Source organism: Cydia fagiglandana, chromosome 1, assembly GCF_963556715.1.
Source record: "Cydia fagiglandana chromosome 1, ilCydFagi1.1, whole genome shotgun sequence".
Taxonomy (NCBI): Eukaryota; Metazoa; Arthropoda; class Insecta; order Lepidoptera; family Tortricidae; genus Cydia; species Cydia fagiglandana.
Window position 1 is genome coordinate 20,799,834 of NC_085932.1, and position 20,142 is coordinate 20,819,975.

Genomic DNA, 20,142 nt, shown 5'->3' on the forward strand with positions numbered 1-20,142 from the left:
TTTTTGTGTTTTACGTAGATACTGTACCTAAATCTTATGTATACTACTGTACATAAATATTGAAAGTTGCCTACCTATAGTTCCCTAATAAAAGCCTCTAACCTAAAGATGCGAGGTTCGTGCTTGATCCATATTTACAGCTTGGCAAAAAAGAGTAGAAATTAAAAAGTGGCAACACTCCAACCTCGTAAGACCCAGGGCAATTTTGGTGCTTTTGAATTTAGAACTTTCTTTTATTTCTATGAGGGTTCAAATCGCGAATTTAATTTGTACTTGTACAAGTACACGGGGACTTACGAGGTTATTAATACACCACATCATGACACAAAGTGACCTAGAAAACTTTAATCCATATTGTAAACCATTCACTTACTTAAGTATATTGAAACATCCATATCGATCAAAAGATGTACTCACTTAGTAGTCTCACTAGGTTTACGCAATATGGCATCATCTTTATTACTCAGCCCGATGACAGTGATCTAATGACAAGTAGGTATGTGCGACGTAACACAATATTATGATCGCGAATATAACAAATGGCATCTGTAGTTATTTTAAATGTATGTATTGCACAGGCATTTCAAATTTTTTGTTGGTAGTCATACTGATGCGTAAGTGTAATAAAGAGTTAAAGGATCACTCACGTTAGTCATGTTAGACCGGGCCGTGTCCGTGAGCTTCCGGGGCTTACTTTTCTATGACATGACAGGTGATCACGTGATACTCTCCATAGAAAACGATGCGCCGGTAGCTCCGGCCCGGACACGGGTCGGTCTAACGTGAGTCACACTTTATCCTAAAAGCGAAGTACGGCTACCTTGGCATATATTATTGCCATACGCTTAAACTCCATAACATGTTCATAAGGTAACCTATCTGTGTGTCTTTTCCATCACGGAACAATGGTGTTCCGAACATCTGGGAGGCGTGCGCGGAGCCGTAGCCAAGCACGTAGAGTTCCTATTGACACTTTAAATGTAAGGGATACACCGAGATACTTTATCATTGTATAACGTGGCTAAATCTAAATTGTAATAATTGTTCAGTATAACCTACATATTCACCTCTCATATATAACAAAATCACACTGTTATTGAAATGTTTATTATTGTAACTATCAAAAGTTTCCTTTAGTTAGATACTTTCTACTCTAAACTTAAAATAGGTACTTACCTACTTTAAAATATAACACTAATCGTCTACTTACTGTTAAATTGATCTGTTTGCTATTTACTGTCCTTTATCTACTGTTTGTCGATCTTGAAGAAGGAAATAGGCAAGTACTTTACTTATGTCATTACTGTCATTAGGTATATAATAAGTATTTATGAAACACGGAAAATACATTACTACAATATCGTCTTTCCTGTATGATTAGAGCAATTCCATAGAAAGTTGATCGAAGATACATGAGACATACTCGTTGCATGAAATCGTAATCAGTTTCGCCCATAAGCAAATTTTATATCTTGGCCGGAAAAGAACTCGACATGTACTTAGGTAGATATATATAATCTACCTACATGTTACAACAAAGTGTTGTTATTCCCAATTAAAACATAAAATTATTTGTTGCTGCAGGCGTAGTGAGACGAAAATGAGGCATAGATGTGATAAAAGATGCAGCACTAGGCCACAATAACTAAGGGCCAACAAAGTTTTAAATAAAATCTACCGTGAAGCATTTCATTTGGAAGAGGCAGTAATTATTGTCTCGATCATTAGTTAATCAGCTAGAAATCACAGACTGTGATTCACAGCCTGATGCTGCAATTAAATCTTTACCTGGATTTAAGACCGTGTCAAAATTTTACGTACGAACTTAGTGCTTGATTTAATTAACTGCATAATTATAAATAATACCATTATTTACTAAACTTTCAATCATTATATTTTTGATTTGTATTATTATATTTATTATAAGTAGAACAACTACTATTTATAAGAATGATAATCTAAAATTGATGTCATATACGAAAGAAAAAGTGACCAACGAAAGGACTCCAATTCCTAGGGCTGGTGGAATTAAACCAGCGTCTTGGTCACATTTTCTTTCGTCTATGACATCTATTTCAATTTATGAAAGGAAACTCGTCACCTAGTCTCATTTACGACGTATCTATTTTAAGTATGTAGTGACGTTTAAAACCTAAAACTAACTGATATGTGTTGTATTGTTCCAGACAACAGACAGCGCTGACTTCCTCACAACACGGCCGCACACAGCAGCGGTGTTGCCGGGGAAGCCGGCGACGAACCCGCTGCAGTTCGTGCGGGTCGCGCCCGCCGACCTGGGCAGCCGCGCCCGCGAGCAGCTGCGGCGGGCCGAGCTAGCCAAGCGGACAGAGCCCGCGCGGGTGGAGCGCCAGGAGGAGTGGCAGTCAGTAAGTACGATACAAGTGTAGAAACCTGCCACGAACCCGCTGCAGTTCGTGCGGGTCGCGCCCGCTGACCTGGGCAGCCGCGCCCGCGAGCAGCTGCGGCGGGCCGAGCTAGCCAAGCGGACAGAGTCCGCGCGGGTGGAGCGCCAGGAGGAGTGGCAGTCAGTAAGTACGATACAAGTGTAGAAGCCTGCCACGAACCCGCTGCAGTTCGTGCGGGTCGCGCCTGCCGACCTGGGCAGCCGCGCTTGCGAGCAGCTGCGGCGGGCCGAGCTCGCCAAGTGGACACAGCCCGCGCGGGTGGAGCGCCAGGAGGAGTGGCAGTCAGTAAGTACGATACAAGTGTAGAAGCCTGCCACGAACCCGCTGCAGTTCGTGCGGGTCGCGCCCGCCGCCTTTGATACGATAAGTTTTTATTTTGTGCTATAAAGATTAAACAAATAAATATAAATGTCCTGAAGATGTTTATTGGCGTGTATCAAAGATGACCTTTGTGTTGCCTTAAGGAATCCTTCTTTTGGGCAATCGTAAGGTGTTCCTCCACTACCTAACGTTTTGAATGTCCCAATTAAGGAAGGACAATGTGGGACTGCTACCTAACTCTCTTCTCTTGCTATTGTTTGTAGTAATCAGTTCCACTATTGTTTATTTCTTTAAAACTATTCCCCATCAAAAGGCAACTAACTGGCAAGAGACATCAAGATATCGTACCTGCGACCTTTATGACATTTAGTCGTATCAATTAATCTCTAAGACAGTAATGGTCATTACCCTTTCCGACCATGTCTAACCTGTGTAACTCCAATATATCTCCAGTAATGCCAACCGCGCATCATTAGCCCTTCTAACTTCCGGTTAATTTTTTCACTGACCTTAATTGAACGTTCTGTGAAAGAAAGTGCAGAACGAGGCTAATTGAAGATAAGAGATATTTTGTGTTGTTCATAAACGAGACGGTTATGGAAAAACTTGTGGGATAGTAGTTTACGTTAGATTTTGGCGAATCGAGACCAGTTAAGAAAGCTTTCTTACCACATAGTAGCTTGAAGTATTTATATGTACTGTAACAACATTTTTTTAAAGCCTCATAGGCATTAATATATTTCGTTTCTAATATAAAGGCCATCTAGCGGTGAGCGTTGGTAATACTGGTTTTAATACTTGCATTGATCAACAGAGGGCGTGAGTAGCTCGCTATCGGATTTTTCTTCAATAAAATGTTTACTCTTATTAATTTACAGAAATTAAAATCTTATAAAATATTTTACAACTTTCTTCTTTCCTTTTTGGAAATTATTATTACCTTGTTTTTTTGGTTGAAATGAGTTTGGAAGCTGCATCTACATCGTGCGCTCAACGAAACGCAGCAGTGGAAGCCTCTGTGGTTTGATCTGTCAGCTGTCATTTTTATTTCGGATGTGATGGAGTAGGATGTCGATCCGTTTTCTTCAAAGGCCAGTGAGCCATATTGTTTAAATCGCGGCTTAAACCGCTTAATCGTAAGTATTTTTCTTGATCTACGTATCAAATTGTTCGAGACGTGTTCAGTGTTTATTGTTTTATTACTTATTTTCAGGGAGAATATTATGTTCCCCGTACCATAACCTCTGAAGGCCCCATGCATCGACATGAAAGCACGGACTTACAAACCGGCTTCTTTTCTGCATTGGGTAAGTTGCTCAACCGTTCTGGTGAATTTTAACTCTCGTCGAGAATCGGCAAAGCCACATACTTATTGTTTTTTAAATTATTTCCAGGGCCTTCAGGCAGGCCTTCAGGCAGGGCTTTCAAGAAAGGGTATTTCAGAAAGAGTTTATTTAAGAGAGGTTTTCGTTTACCCCTTCAGTCCCCTAGTTAGTCAAGGGCGTCGGCATGGGCGAGGATGTGCTCCAGACCGCGCTGAGCTGGTGCTTCCTTGGCGGCTTAACTAGCATGGACGTTCGGAGGCGGCGGCTGCGGCACCGGGGTGGTTGAGCTCACCACCACGAATCTGCAAGGCTCGTTTCTCATTCCTTATCTAACTGGAGGTCAGACGGTTTTTATTAGATGATCAAACGAACTTACCTGAAGTGAAGTTCGATCTTAATTATCTTGTCTTCGCCGAGGAGATTTATCATTTACAAGGTAGTTGTCTAGCTATGCAGCAACCAAACGCACAAGTATTCAGAGTAGAAAGAGAAAACAAAATTGTTTTCTCTTTCTCCCCTCGAATGCTCTCTCCAGGTGCCACACCCGGAAGCAGGTTCATTGTTTTCAGAGACGAAACTATTTAGGACCAGCAACATTGAACTTCAGGGGGAAAAAATAAACATTCAAACCAAATGTAAATAAGCGGCGGGAGGGCCCTTAAATCTCCTCGGCGAAGACAAGATAATTAAGATCGAACTTCACTTCAGGTAAGTTCGTTTGATCATCTAATTATCTTGTCTTCGCCTCCGAGATTTATCATTTACAAGGTAGATGTTCAGATTTTCAATGTTGTGAGGAGTACTATAGGTATAATCAATAAAATAGGACACATTCATCAGTAATATAACGTATAAACAATAATGTAATCATGTTTTATTTAAACTAAATATCACATAATGATTATTCTGGTAACAAATTTGTGTTTGAATCAACAATTGGTCTGTCATAAAAATTTGCAAACACGGCTGATTGGCCAGACCAACCAGCAGATCTTCTTATGACGTCGACACTTACACCATTACGCGCAGCGGCAGAAGTTGAAGCATGCCGCGTGCTATGAGCTCCGAATATGGAAGTGTCGACGCCACTAGCATGAAGAGTCTGCTTGATCCATCGACCTATAGTCTCGGATGAAGCAGCTCTGTGTGGTTTTTTATGAGTTAAGAATAAACGATCTTCATTATCAAGTCTAAGAGACGACGTAAATAACAAGTATTTCTTTAACACCGTCGGTGGACAGATGTTTAAATTTTGATTGAAAAAAGGCAGATTAAAAACAGGTTGAGCACGGCCAATACCAGAAGTTTTAATCAAATCTGAAACTGTGATTATTATTCGATCATTGTACGATTTAATATTTGTTATTCGAATTAATGAAAGTGTTTGGGTCCTTTGTCCAGACGCTAGAGCTAGTAACATAACTAACTTTTTAGTTAATTGTTCTAAATCGTTAGTATCATTATCAATGGTTTGTAAGTAATCTAACACCACACATGGGTTCCAAGTAACATTATAACGCGGGAACACAGGTTTCAATTTAAATATTCCTTTAAAGAACCTCTTAACCTTTTCATCTTGACCAACACTATGAGGAGAAATCAAAGAAATAGCTGACCTATGATTATTGAGCGTTCCATAAGAGGCTCCAGACTTAAAACATTCTGTTAAAAAATTTAATAGAAAGGACACATTTATATCATAGGGAAGATGATTATGAGTTTCGCAGTACGACCACCATTGCCGTAAACTAGAAGAATACTGAGACTTTGTATTTTGCGCCAAGGAAGCGAGCATAATATTTGCAGATTCTAATGATATTCCCTGCCTGGTGAAGGCTTCCCGGATAACACACTCACAGCCAGGGAAAGCTGGCGATGAAGCGGGTGTGTTTGTCTGAAAGATGAAGAAAGAAGACTTTTATTAGGAGTCAATATCAATATATCACCTACAGATAAGGCCTTAAATAAGGGATACCAAGGTTGGGACGGCCATTGCGGTACAATCACGATGCCCGTCGCTTGATCAGTTACAATTTTATTTAGAACCTTCAATATTAAGGAAAATGGCGGAAAGGCATAAAAGAAATATGAACTCCACTCTATCGTAAAAGCATCAATATTGTAAGCAAAAGGATCTCTTTTCCAAGACACATATAAATGACACTTCGCATTTATCCTTGACGCAAAAAGATCAATCTCCGGCTGACCAAAGGTTTCTACAACCTTTGCAAAAGCATACGCTCCTAATTCCCACTCCGTATCGACGTTAATTTTTCGGGATTCACTATCAGCCTCCACATTTAATGATGACTTTATATATGATGCGAATATATGTATATTTCTTTTTTCACACCATTTCCAAATCATGCTAGCTACCGAATTTAAATGAGGATATTGGATACCCCCCATGCGATTGACATACGATATAGCGGTGGTGTTATCCACGCGTAAAAGAATTTCGCAATAACTTAAGTCTCCAGCAAAAGATTTTAATCCAAAATATACTGCTAAGAGTTCTAAGTAATTAATGTGCTTATAACTCTCTGACGGGGTCCAAAGACCTCCTGTCTTTTCACCATTACATGCAGAACCCCAGCCAGTGGTTGAGGCGTCCGTGAAAATTTCCAATCTGTACTTGTAGTGCTTTATAGGATTTACCGACGATAATATATTTCTCTTCCACCAATTTAAATCATCTATCAAAGTATCTGGGACAGGCATAAATGAATCGTAATTGTCATTACTCTTTAATAGTGCCAAATACTTAACCCGTTCAAGAGACTTGGTGTATAACCAGCCGTAAGCAATAGCGGGACACGCGGCAGTAAGCGAACCAAGAAAACGCGCAAAATCCCGAATTCGTATACTTTTTGTAAGCAGCATATTATTTATGCGTTTCAACAGACTCTGACGTTTACAATCAGGTAATTCCAAGGTCATTGTTTTTGAATTAAGGACAAAACCAAGAAACCTACATGAAGTGGAAGGTATAAGCTTACTTTTTTTATAATTAATTACAAATCCAAGACGAGTTAAGTACTCAATTGTATGATTGACGTTTTTTATACACATCTCTTCAGTATCTCCAAATAAACACAGATCGTCTAGGTATCGTACAGACTTATAACCTAGAGCCCTTAAGTGACCCATTACTGGCTGCAATATTTTGGTAAAAATATATGGAGCCGCAGACAAACCGAAAGGTAAAGCATTAAACTCAAATAGTGAACCCTCGACAAAAAAACGTAGATATTTTTGGTGAGACTCATGAATTGGTACTAATAAATAAGCTTCCTTAAGATCAATTGTAGCCATAAAACATCCCTTTGAAATTAATCTTGTTGCAGTTCGAATGTCTTCCATCTTAAAGTGATCTGTATTTACAAATTTGTTTAACTTTTTGAGATTTAGTATAAAGCGCATACTGCCATCACTTTTCGGTACCAGGAAGACATCCGAAATAAACTGTCCAGTAGAAGGAAGGCATTTTTTAATTGCCCCAATTTCAATCAAATGTGTCAACTCCTGTTTAATTGCAATTAACTCATTTTTGGAAAAAACTCTTTTTGGATAATCCTTTAAAGCTTGTTTTGGTTCGGTGATAAATGGGATCTTATATCCCGAAACAGCGCGTAAAATAAAATTATCATTTGTAAGCAAACGCCATTCCGGTAAATAATGTCGCAAACGACCTGCGTGTACCTGAGACTGTAAGTCTAATAATTGCGGTCCCGATACTCCCGATGATCCCGATAGGTTGAACGATGCGTCTGCGGCGGGTGACGTCGAGTGCGCGGTGGCGGAGGTGGCGGAGGCGGCGGGGGATAACGTCGACCGGGCGCTCGCATGGGTGGTTCGCGCCGGCGATTCGCGAGCTGGTGCGGAAGGTAGGTTGTCGGCGGCCCACCGACACGACGCGGGTAGTATTGCTTGGCTCGCTGTTGCCGCGGTCGATACGGCGGTGGGCCTGTCGAGTTTAACCCTGCGTTTGCAGATGTTGATGCTTGTATAAATTGACTTGTCTTCTTTATGCCCTTTGAAGTGTTTACTAAGTCGCCCAATTTGTCACCGAACAAGAAACTATCTCTTTTCCTGTCCTTGAAGGATTCAATAAGAGATTTATCAACAAGAGGGATAATCACTGATCTACGGGTGTCGGTTTCCGCATAATGAGAATCAGCAATTAATTTGCCGGCATCATTCAAAGTAGATATCACCTCAGCAATGTCGGGGTTCTTCTTTAATAAACATGTGAGTGCCTTCCCGACAGCCGAAAGAGCTCTCCCAAGCTGATCCTGTTTACCATATAATCGCTTGTCACGAAGGCGGCAAATCTCCACAAGCATAGCTGCTACCTCCGGGTTCAGTGTAGGAGCTTTGGCCAGAGGAACATTGCTCGGAAACAAATATTTTTTCACTAACTCCTCTCGCGCTTCCTTTTTTAAGCCGTTTGCCAAAATCTGTTGGAAACGACTGGCAATGTCGGGTTGCAGGTCCACTCCAAATTCACCTTGCTCGGTTTCCGTTTCGCCGAGAGCTTTCAATAAATCTGGGTCATAATTATCCGTGACTTCTTCAGTGTCGGGAAGAACTACAGGATTAGTTTCTTCTAAAACCTCAGGATCCACTTTTGTAGGGCTTAGATGTTCTGTAACAATTTACGAACGTAAAAAATTGATACAATTATAAAACTGTACCTTTATGGCTCTCGGCAAATACCAAGCGTAATAACGCAAAACACACTAAGAGCATACTACAAAATAAAGGCATAAAGCCTGTTCCAATATCTTTCGAAAGTCATAACCCGAAGAATACAACGGGGTTAAAATATGTATAGTGCCAACACTTTTCTATATACCGAAGAATTCAACGGTAATAAGTCGAATATTCCAAATAGTGGCCCGTAAAACGCAACTGAATAATCATTCGCATAGGTGTGTACCTATAGTATAGGCAATTTTTACCCCGAAGAATACAACGGGATTTGTAAATATGAAAAAATATCATTTTTAATACAGTTGCTCAAAAAGTGCTACTTTACGTAGCTGTTTAGCGTGCGGAAAGTTGGTTATCTCGAACTAGTGCTTTTTACTTTTCCAATTTTTTTAAATTTATACTTGTTCCAATTCACGACTACTTATTGATGAGTGTTAATATTAGTTTCCTTTAAACGTCGTAATCAGCATAAAAACCTACCGTTAATGTAAGAATACGAAAATATTACATATTTCATATTTAATTACTTACCTCTTCATTATTATAACACGTTTATTTTTTAATATTCAATATTGAAAATTCCGTTCTTAATAAGTTGACTGAATGGAACGGAATAGCTGTCAAACGCCCATAGATATAATATACTTAAAGACGACGTCTAACCGAGCTGTCACTGTTACCACTTTTGTTGAGTGTACGATTAACAATGTTTTTCTTATTTTTTCGCAACTGTATTAAAAAACGTCGTTCGATACACGTGCGGAAATGTCATTCTTCACTCGTCCCGAGTCTTGCCACTCGCCTGCGGCTCGTGGCAAGATATCTCGGTACTCGTGAAGTAATGACATACCTTCCGCACTAGCATCGAAATGTACTATTCTTTTACCGAAGAATTCAACGGTAAAAGCAATAAACGACGAACTGACGGGCCATAATATTAACCTTCGGGTGGCACATTTTCATCTTCACTACTGGAACTGGAGTATAAAATACGCCGACGCTTCGGTCTTCGACCCTCTTGAAACATCCGTTCGTAATCCTCCATTAGCCGGGCCCATTGTTCTTCACCAGTTTCTTCATGACGACGACGTCGAGACATTTTTATTTATTCCACAAAGAAGAAAAAACACTATCAAAAGAAATATAGGTTATATTTCACTTGTGCAGTCGGTGCGCACGCACAGACAAGAATGGACCTGCTTCCGGGTGTGGCACCTGGAGAGAGCATTCGAGGGGAGAAAGAGAAAACAATTTTGTTTTCTCTTTCTACTCTGAATACTTGTGCGTTTGGTTGCTGCATAGCTAGACAATACCTTGTAAATGATAAATCTCGGAGGCGAAGACAAGATAATTATTTTATAAAGGCGCCCAATATTTAAATATTTTTACCCCTAGTTACCAAGGTCTTCCAGCCTATTGAAACACAGACTCACCCCCTGTGCTCTAAAATTAATACCTATTTATTTAAATTACGACTGAGCTAGCTATATTATTATAATATTACCTTAAATGTCTTGTCGGAATGGTAAATATACTTGTTAATACAAATTTCTTTATTACTTTTATTTTATACCACTATAGGGCTCCCCGAACCGTTACAGTGGCAGCCCTACGTGTGGCTCTAGTGTGTTCAAGCTGGAAGACCATTATTCTTTTTATTATTTCCTTTGTTAGTTAACGTGGTTAAGTACCATGTGTTGTGTATAATGGAGGTTATAAAGTAATAGCCATCCTTGTATTCTTACAATTACTTATCAATTTATTTTAGAGTGTTGCGGTACTGTGTAATTAAAGCTAAATATTTTATTTGTACTTTTGAGAGTGTTATCTTGTAGTTATGAAGGTAGTAAGTTAAATAATTTCAAGTAGAATGTTATGAACAGGTGTTATAAGTATTTCTGTACCTATTTTAGTGTACATTTATCCTCATTGGTATGGTTGGCAAAATAATTGATAAAATATTAGTTTAAAAATAATTAATTAATTTAGAAAGTTTTGTTGTAGGAGGTTTCTTGTGTATTAAAACTACAGTCAGTTGGAATTGTTTACCCTTGTTTAGTGAGTTTATTACCAAATATAATTATTCAGTTTATTTATTAAAATGCTGACCATACCTACCTATTTTATTCCTTTACCGAAGTGAAGTGTAATCAAGTTATACCTAAATTTTCTTTCAAATAGTACCGCAAACTTATTTATACCTACTTTTTATTCTTAATAGTTGAAGATGAATTTCTCTTTTTGACGTGAATGATGTACAGTCAGCTGTTTTTATATGTTCTAAATTTATTACTGTTTGTTCCGGAAGGTGGTTAATTTAAAATTAAATGATATTATGTACTTACTATAGATGTGTAGGAGAATAATTAAGTACAGTCAGTTACATATTTGGTGCTGTTTTTACCTTAAATATATTATTACTAGCTTAATGATAGTGAATTGCGGTTTTGTAAATGGTAGCACAAGATATTCTTATTAAATATGTAGTACTTTTGGAACCTTAACACAGTAAGTTAAACATGTGAAGAGCATACAGGGTGATTCTAAAAAAAAATTTTAACATCCATTTAAGTTTTGAATAACTGGTTGACCTCTTAGTTCTTTAATCGTTTAACTTAGTCCAAAGTGCGCATTTAACAATATCCGGGTTCATTTCTTTGAGGTTTGTCTTTATTGTTGAATCTTATTGTAGGGTTTTGTCCGGGAGTTATTTTATTTACCTACTATTCCTTATCTATTATCTCGACTTAAATCGAGTTTTTTCCTTATTACCGTTACGTTTATGGAGTAAAGACTTAGTTAATAGTTGCTTATCGGTGATTGCGTGTTTTTTTTGTTGTTGTTTCGGTAGGAGTTTTTTTTATGTGTTTCGTGCAGGTGTTTATCTACATAGTGTCCGGAAGGGAAAGTTACCTTTCGAACACGCGTACTTATTACCTTTCGATCGTGTCTGAGCAAACGTAACTCAGGCACGTGGTTTGGTTGTTTTTGGTGGGCGAAGAGGACGATTTAAAGTCTCTTCGCGTGTTTTACCGGGGTGCTGGCGCTTTAAACCAGCATTCCAAACGGCACTGGCTGGTCGGGTTTTGGCGGATTTTAAACCGTCAAGCTCTTAATAGCAGTGCCATCTTCTTTGTTAACGCTTTGCGGTATGACTTAAATCATATGCGTGAACGTTAATGTTGTTGTTAGGGGGTTGTTCTGTGGTACACGCCTTAAAGCGTTGTCCGCAAACATCGGATTTTTGTGTGTCAGACTGACAGACTTGCATTGCCTGAAATGGAGCCTGTACAGTCGAGTTCATTGTGTCTCGTGTTGTTTCGAACGTTACCGTCTGCCTGTCGTTCAGACACAGCTGGTCAATGTATCGTTGTTGTTGTTGTGTTATTGTCTGATTACCGAGTTCAGACCTGTGACGTCTGACAGTCACGGCCTGATATGCGCGTTGTATATATTTAAATTAGTTGTAGTACAGTCACCGATATTAGTTAGTTTAATTTCACTTGGCTATATGCGTTTTCCGCTATATCACTTGGACGCACAACCCGCGGCCTGGGCCGTTCGTTATGTCACCAAGAAATATATGCGATGCGACGTTTCGTAGTAATGTAGCTTAGAGATTTACTTGCGAATGTCAAGTCCTTATAAAGTAAGTATAGTTTAGTGCGTGGGTTCGATTTGGGTGGTTGTTTTTTTTTTATTAAATTTATTATTTTGTGGTGGGTAACTGTTGTTTACATTCTGCGGATGGATGTTTGGAGCTGGAGACCAGCTCAAAATTTTGCCTACGTCAAAATTTTATTCGGGGAGGGATGTACTGTAACAACATTTTTTTAAAGCCTCATAGGCATTAATATATTTCGTTTCTAATATAAAGGCCATCTAGCGGTGAGCGTTGGTAATACTGGTTTTAATACTTGCATTGATCAACAGAGGGCGTGAGTAGCTCGCTATCGGATTTTTCTTCAATAAAATGTTTACTCTTATTAATTTACAGAAATTAAAATCTTATAAAATATTTTACAACTTTCTTCTTTCCTTTTTGGAAATTATTATTACCTTGTTTTTTTGGTTGAAATGAGTTTGGAAGCTGCATCTACATCGTGCGCTCAACGAAACGCAGCAGTGGAAGCCTCTGTGGTTTGATCTGTCAGCTGTCATTTTTATTTCGGATGTGATGGAGTAGGATGTCGATCCGTTTTCTTCAAAGGCCAGTGAGCCATATTGTTTAAATCGCGGCTTAAACCGCTTAATCGTAAGTATTTTTCTTGATCTACGTATCAAATTGTTCGAGACGTGTTCAGTGTTTATTGTTTTATTACTTATTTTCAGGGAGAATATTATGTTCCCCGTACCATAACCTCTGAAGGCCCCATGCATCGACATGAAAGCACGGACTTACAAACCGGCTTCTTTTCTGCATTGGGTAAGTTGCTCAACCGTTCTGGTGAATTTTAACTCTCGTCGAGAATCGGCAAAGCCACATACTTATTGTTTTTTAAATTATTTCCAGGGCCTTCAGGCAGGCCTTCAGGCAGGGCTTTCAAGAAAGGGTATTTCAGAAAGAGTTTATTTAAGAGAGGTTTTCGTTTACCCCTTCAGTCCCCTAGTTAGTCAAGGGCGTCGGCATGGGCGAGGATGTGCTCCAGACCGCGCTGAGCTGGTGCTTCCTTGGCGGCTTAACTAGCATGGACGTTCGGAGGCGGCGGCTGCGGCACCGGGGTGGTTGAGCTCACCACCACGAATCTGCAAGGCTCGTTTCTCATTCCTTATCTAACTGGAGGTCAGACGGTTTTTATTATTTTATAAAGGCGCCCAATATTTAAATATTTTTACCCCTAGTTACCAAGGTCTTCCAGCCTATTGAAACACAGACTCACCCCCTGTGCTCTAAAATTAATACCTATTTATTTAAATTACGACTGAGCTAGCTATATTATTATAATATTACCTTAAATGTCTTGTCGGAATGGTAAATATACTTGTTAATACAAATTTCTTTATTACTTTTATTTTATACCACTATAGGGCTCCCCGAACCGTTACAGTACGTACATAAGAGTTCTTTTATGCCGGTAACATCTTTTTTTTTTTTGCAATCGAATAAAAACCAAAATTACTGTAGTCAAATAAACACCGCTTAGAATTTACCTTGTGCAAAATTTTAATCTCCAATATTCAAAAACGGAAACAACATTTCACCTTTAGTTTGTTTCCCAATTACCGAGTTGAAATCTTTGGAGTAAGCTCCGGAAGCCGGTGCATTCCCAAGGCTTCGGCCGATACAATGGCGCCCGAACACTTCCGGTAGGGATTCGCGTTCTCGCTTTAATGTTGGCGTTCATGTGTTCCTTCGGCGTTTAAGATTTTAAAAAGGAAAATAACAATGTAATTTAGTCGTGTTACCTGCTATTTATAACAATGGCGCTATGAGTTTATTGCCTACTTATTTGAATAATTTTTTTCTTGACCTGTAGGCACGTATATCAGGGTCTTACAATAAATTATTATTGTCGGTATGTCATATGTGCTAGAGTCGGACAGGAAAAAAAGTCTGCAGCGAATTTGATAGCCCAGTTGCATTGTGTGGGCTATCAAATCCGCTGCAGACTATTCTTGGCCTGATATTAACTTATTAACCACAAATTGCCTAAATCGATGCGCCCGAGTATTTCACCGAAAACTTTACAACACATAAGCAAGATTATTATTATTACCACCACCTTAATAGATAAATGTAATTCGATAATTAAAATCGATAATATCAAACTCGAAGTCAACATTGACCGTTTAAAATAAATCAAAATCGAACGACCGGCCACTAAATGAAATGCGTGAAGGTTATCTCGTTTTAAATTATATTTGGTATCTTAATCTGAGCATGCACATTGCACATTAACATGCCTCGTCGCGAAAGCACGAGAACACATTTAAGTATCGCAATTAAGTATTATCGACTGGCTAGAGAAACTGGATACGTGGTAACTGTCGTAAGTAATGAAACGTAATCTGTGTATTAGAATAAAATGTTATATAGGTATTTTATTATGCTCGGTGAAGGAAGACAGCATGAAGTAATCAAAAGTAATAAGACTACATAATGTAGTCTAAATAATTTTCTAATTATACCGGGTGTGGCCTGTAATATGAGCAAAAAATTAAACTGTAGGCTGTACTCCGCATACTGACCAACATTTGTTCAGCGACTTTTAAAAATAACTTGTGCTTTGATTTTTAATACACTTTAAAGTTTATTCTAAGACGCAATGTATTGCGAATTTTGTTATGTTTAAGGCGTGACAAGCAACGTCAATCACAATGATATGGCGTGGCGGTGGCGTCCATTGAAGATAATATTTATTTTGTATGAAAAATAGAGACTAAATACTTCATAATTTTTAAAAGTTGCTGAACAAAAGTGTCACCGTTTGAAGAATACAATCTATGTTTTAATTATTTGCTCGTGTTACAGGCTCCACCCGGTATTATTTATCTAATGACCTCATTAGAACAAACAATGTTTTAAGTATTTTATTATTTCATTCGCATTGGTCATTATTCTCCCAGAATGCTGTTAGTACGCACAAAAAATTGCCAGATTGAAATTACAACGTTTTTCAACCTGTCGTTAAATGTTATCAGCGATTGGCAATCATTACTAAGATTACTATCGTTAAACAGCAGAACAGCAATCAACAAAAAATGGCCCTAATTCAAGAGACTTATGCCATGTGTTAGCCGCCGTACAGCCTGCAATTGGCTTTAAAAATGTACTGAAGATTACTATGAGCAGATTTAATAGGTTGACTTAGTTGATTCAATTTTCAAACATGTGTGTGACGAAATAAGGTTGACTTTAAGTTACATAATCTAGCTTAACAAGACATTGTGTAAATTAACCCTAGGTATTTATTTGCACTAGTCGTTTTGCCGACTCGTTTGGTCCGAGTAAAGAATGCTGTATGTTAAATTACTTAAAAATATTACAAGCATTCAATTTATTAAATATTGCATTTAGTTTGAAGTACTTTAAAAAAATCCTTTTTTGTAGATACCTACTACAGTTGAATAGATTAAATACTACTATCTCATATCGGTTCAATATATTGAATTGGCAATGAAAGCGAACTGATTTATAATTTACGAATGTAAGTACTATTACATTTATGATAATTGTAATCGCAGAAATCGTTTCTTGTACTTTTACAAATACCTATGTACCTACATTTTTCCAGAAACGCATTCCGTTTTTAACCGTCTAAGATACTTATCTTATGGCTACTTATTAAAACTGCTTACGTTTATCTCTTCAAGCAGTCGGTCTAAGATTGCAGTTTGACCAGAAAATAACAGGTTGAAATAAAAAATAGACCGTCGCACGCGATTCCTGGCACGCTCACTTCTCGTACAGTCAGCACTACTATGGTTTTCTTTGACATGACGAAAACAAGGCCATTGGCATATTTCCTATAACAGACTAGTCATAAACTGAAATAAATGTCATACTAAGAAAAAAAAGTGACCAAGGCCTCCAGTGCCCCAGGCTGGAGTCGAATCAGCGTCCTCTGCTATCGCGGCAGGTGCCTGTGCCATTCGGCCACCGGGCCACAGCGGCATAGGTCGAATTTTTCCAAGTATATGCACTTCTTACTGAAGGCTTATGGCGCCCCGTCCAATGCTTCTAATAGTAACACTACTTCACTAGTCAGTCGTTTGGGAAGAATGTATGTATGAAAATGTCGATTCCATTTTGCTTTAAAATACATGCACCATCTAAGTCGGTCCTTGAATTTGAATAAATTTGAAGTAGTAGCTACATGGGGCTGCAGGGGTCAAACAATCATATCGCTAACCGTTAAGCTCAATTATGTTCTATATACTTAGTAGATAAATATGATGCGCCTCCAAAGTCTAATCCGTTTTAATTATCCTTATCTGCCGGAATAATATACACTGATGGAAATTTAAATTCGTCGATAGTCGGAAATTCTTTTCACACAAATCTCAAGACACTACTATTTCTAACTTTTTTACCCCTCCCCTACCCTAATCCTACATTGTTGACAAGAATTTCTAAAATTGTTTCATGGCTAGAAGCAGGGACCGTTACCGGTATAACTAAAAATCAAAATATCTCATACCTTTCACAATATTTCTTTGATATAGAATAGTATTTAGGTAAGCATAATGATTGATCACATTAGCTAAATTAAGTGCATAAATATACATAAACAACCGCGATACCGAAATTGAATACCGGTAAATTTGCATGAAAAATATACCGGTATTAATTCCATTATATCACTCAGTTTATTAATTTATTAGTTTCTATTTTACTACTTAGCTGTTTCCCGCGACTTCGTCCGCGTGGAATTTTCAACATTTTACATCTGTAGTACCTACCTATAATTTTCATATCCAAGCAATGTTAAAATTAAGGAAATTAAGTACTTTTCTTTTTTAGCAAGTTGTATGAAGTTTTAAGTCAAGTGGATTTTGATGTTGGTTGCTAAAATTACTTTTCTTGTATTCTCATAATAGGTACCTACCTATGCCCTTATACAAAGATTCAAGTTCCGCATTCCGCACTCACAAAATATCTGATCTCCATACAAACTTTCAACCCCTTTCTCACCACCTTGGGGGATGATTTTCAAAAATGCTTGAATTAGTTTTCATGTTTTTTAATTTATTACCTTTTTTTGCAAAAAGTTAAAGTTCCTAGCTTAAAATTAAATTTACACCCCAAGACGAATTTTCATCCCCTTTTTAGCCCCCTTAGGGACTGAATTTCCATAAACGTTGCAATTACTTTTTTTTGTAATCGGCTATTATGTCTTTCTAAGAAGTTTCAAAGCATTTGTAATGGATTCAAACTTTGAACCCCATTTTAACCCTGTTAGGGGATGAATTTTACAAATCGCTGAAATCACTTTTATTGTTTTCTAATAATATCCCCAAATACAAAGATTCAAATCCCGAGCTCGAAAAAATGCATGATATCCATACAAACTTTCAACCCCGTTTTCACCACCATAGGGATGAATTTTCAAAAACGCTGAAATTAGTTTTCTTGTATTTAAATATAATACCTTTTTACAATGTTTCAAGTTCCTAGCTTCAAATAAAATTTGCATCTGCAGACGAACTTTCATCCCCTTTTTAACCCCCTTAGGGGTTGAATTTCCAAGAACGTTGCAATTACTTTTTTTTTGTAATCGGTTATTATGCCTTTCTACGTAGTTTCAAAACCATTTGTAATGGATTCAAACTTTCAACCCCTTTTTAACCCTGTTAGGGGATGAATTTTACAAAACGCTGAAATTGCTTTTCCTGTCTTCTGATAATATCCCTAAATACAAAGATTCAAGTCCCACACTCGAAAAAATGTTTGATATCCATACAAACTTTCAACCCCTTTTTCACCACCTTAGGGGTTGAATTTTCTAAAACGCTGAAATTAGTTTTCTTGTATTTAAATTTGATACTTTTTTACAAAGTTTCAAGTTCCTAGCTTAAAATAAAATTTGCACCCGAAGACGAACTTTCATCCCCTTTTTAACCCCCTTAGGGGTTGAATTTCCAAAAACGTTGCAATCACTTTTTTTGTAATCGGCTATTATGCCTTTCTACGAAGTTTCAAAGCATTTGTAATGGATTAAAATTTTCAACCCCTTTTTAACCCTGTTAGGGGATGAATTTTACAAAACGCTGAAATTACTTTTCCTGTCTTCTAATAATATCCCTAAATACAAAGATTCAAGTCCACCACTTCAAAATTTTTTTGATATCCATACAAACTTTCAACCCCTTTTTCACCACCTTAGGGGATGAATTTTCAAAAACGCTGAAATTAGTTTTCTTGTATTTTAATAATATATCTTTTTACGAAGTTTCAAATTCCTAGCTTAGAAGAAAACTTTAACCCCATACAAACTTTCATCCCCTTTTTAACCCCCTTAGGGGTTGAATTTCTCAAAATCGCTTCTTATCTCTTGTACACTTTATAAATGCAATCTGGTGTGCATATTTCAACTTTCTGGCTTTTGTAGTTTCGGCTCTGCGTTGATGAATCAGTCAGTCAGTCAGTCAGTCAGTCAGGACACTTGCATTTATATATATAGATAGATTATAATGTTAATATGTTATTGTTAACTTATGTGTGTCTTTAGTCCGAATTTTATAATGTAAATACATATTATGTAAGTGTGATATGTGCGAAAGCTTGAAATAAAATGATTTTATTTTATTTATTGGGTCCCTGGCTAGAAGCAACAGCGATGCGTTTTTCTAAACACGGCGATACCGTTGTATCATTTACTCGTGTACTCGTAGAAATGCGATTGCGATCGATTCTGCAGATAAATTGTGCAGCAAACTGTATCACGACGGCACTATCCTGCTAGAACTGCATCTTAAAAGTGCACGGAATGACGTTTGCTGCAAGTGCAACACACAGCGATTTTTTTATATACTTTAGGTATCAAATAACTATAGATTCTAAAGTTCATTCTAAATATCAAACTTTAGATTCTAAAGTTTATAAACTTAAAATAACATTTTTCTATTACACACTTCAACTAGTTTCACTTTGTACAAAACAGTCACTATATTAAGTATCTGTGTAGTTTGATTACGCGCCGAAAGTGGATCATAAGTATACTTTCAAGATTTGAACCAATCCTATGATAACAAACGTGTGTTGCGATATATTTATTTGGTCACTTTGGCTGTCACTATCCATTTGGTGCTGACTGTAGCCACTGTAGGTACTTGCAGAGTTGTATGGGATTGTAAACCAGGAAATCGCTACCTCCCATGCTTTGGCCACCGTGAGCCGAATGCAACGCGTGCAGAAACGTCCTTGCGCAGCTGGAAGCCAATCAGTCCTAAATGCCACATTCCTTTCCTACCCTCACGCTCACCACACCACAGCTACGGGCGACGTAGGGGCTATTCATAAATTACGTCATTTCAAATTAGGGGGGGGGGTCTGAACATCGGATGACGGTAGCATGAAGTAGGAGGAAATGGGGTCATTTGAAGCATGATTTTTGGATGATTATAGGGGGGGGGGGGTCAAAAATCCTCAAAAATCGATGACGTAATTTATGGACAGCCCCATATTGCATACGTGATGGTGGAAAACGACTACAAAGTAGTATTGGTAGCACTCTAGTCTTTTGAGTCTAAAATTAAAGAACACTACTCGTTTTTACGCAACTCTAGGCGTGGCTCACTCAGCGATTTCGTCGCTTTGCTACAGGTAGCTAAAAGTACATCCGTTCCACACCAATTTTGGTGGCTAGCCATAAGCCGCGCGTGGCGCTGTCTCCACCTGGCGGCTATATCTG

At 38.0% G+C, this 20,142-nt stretch overlaps 1 protein-coding gene across 4 annotated transcripts in view; it reads left to right on the plus strand.

The window, feature by feature from the left end:
• LOC134666949 (LIM domain only protein 7) overlaps positions 1-20,142 on the plus strand; it is a 207,024-nt gene that overhangs the window by 140,793 nt on the left and 46,089 nt on the right. For all 4 annotated transcript variants that reach the window (XM_063524261.1, XM_063524272.1, XM_063524278.1 and 1 more), the window contains one exon: positions 2,187-2,387. In XM_063524261.1, the coding sequence (XP_063380331.1) occupies positions 2,187-2,387 (201 nt within the window). The remainder of the gene's footprint in view (positions 1-2,186; positions 2,388-20,142) is intronic.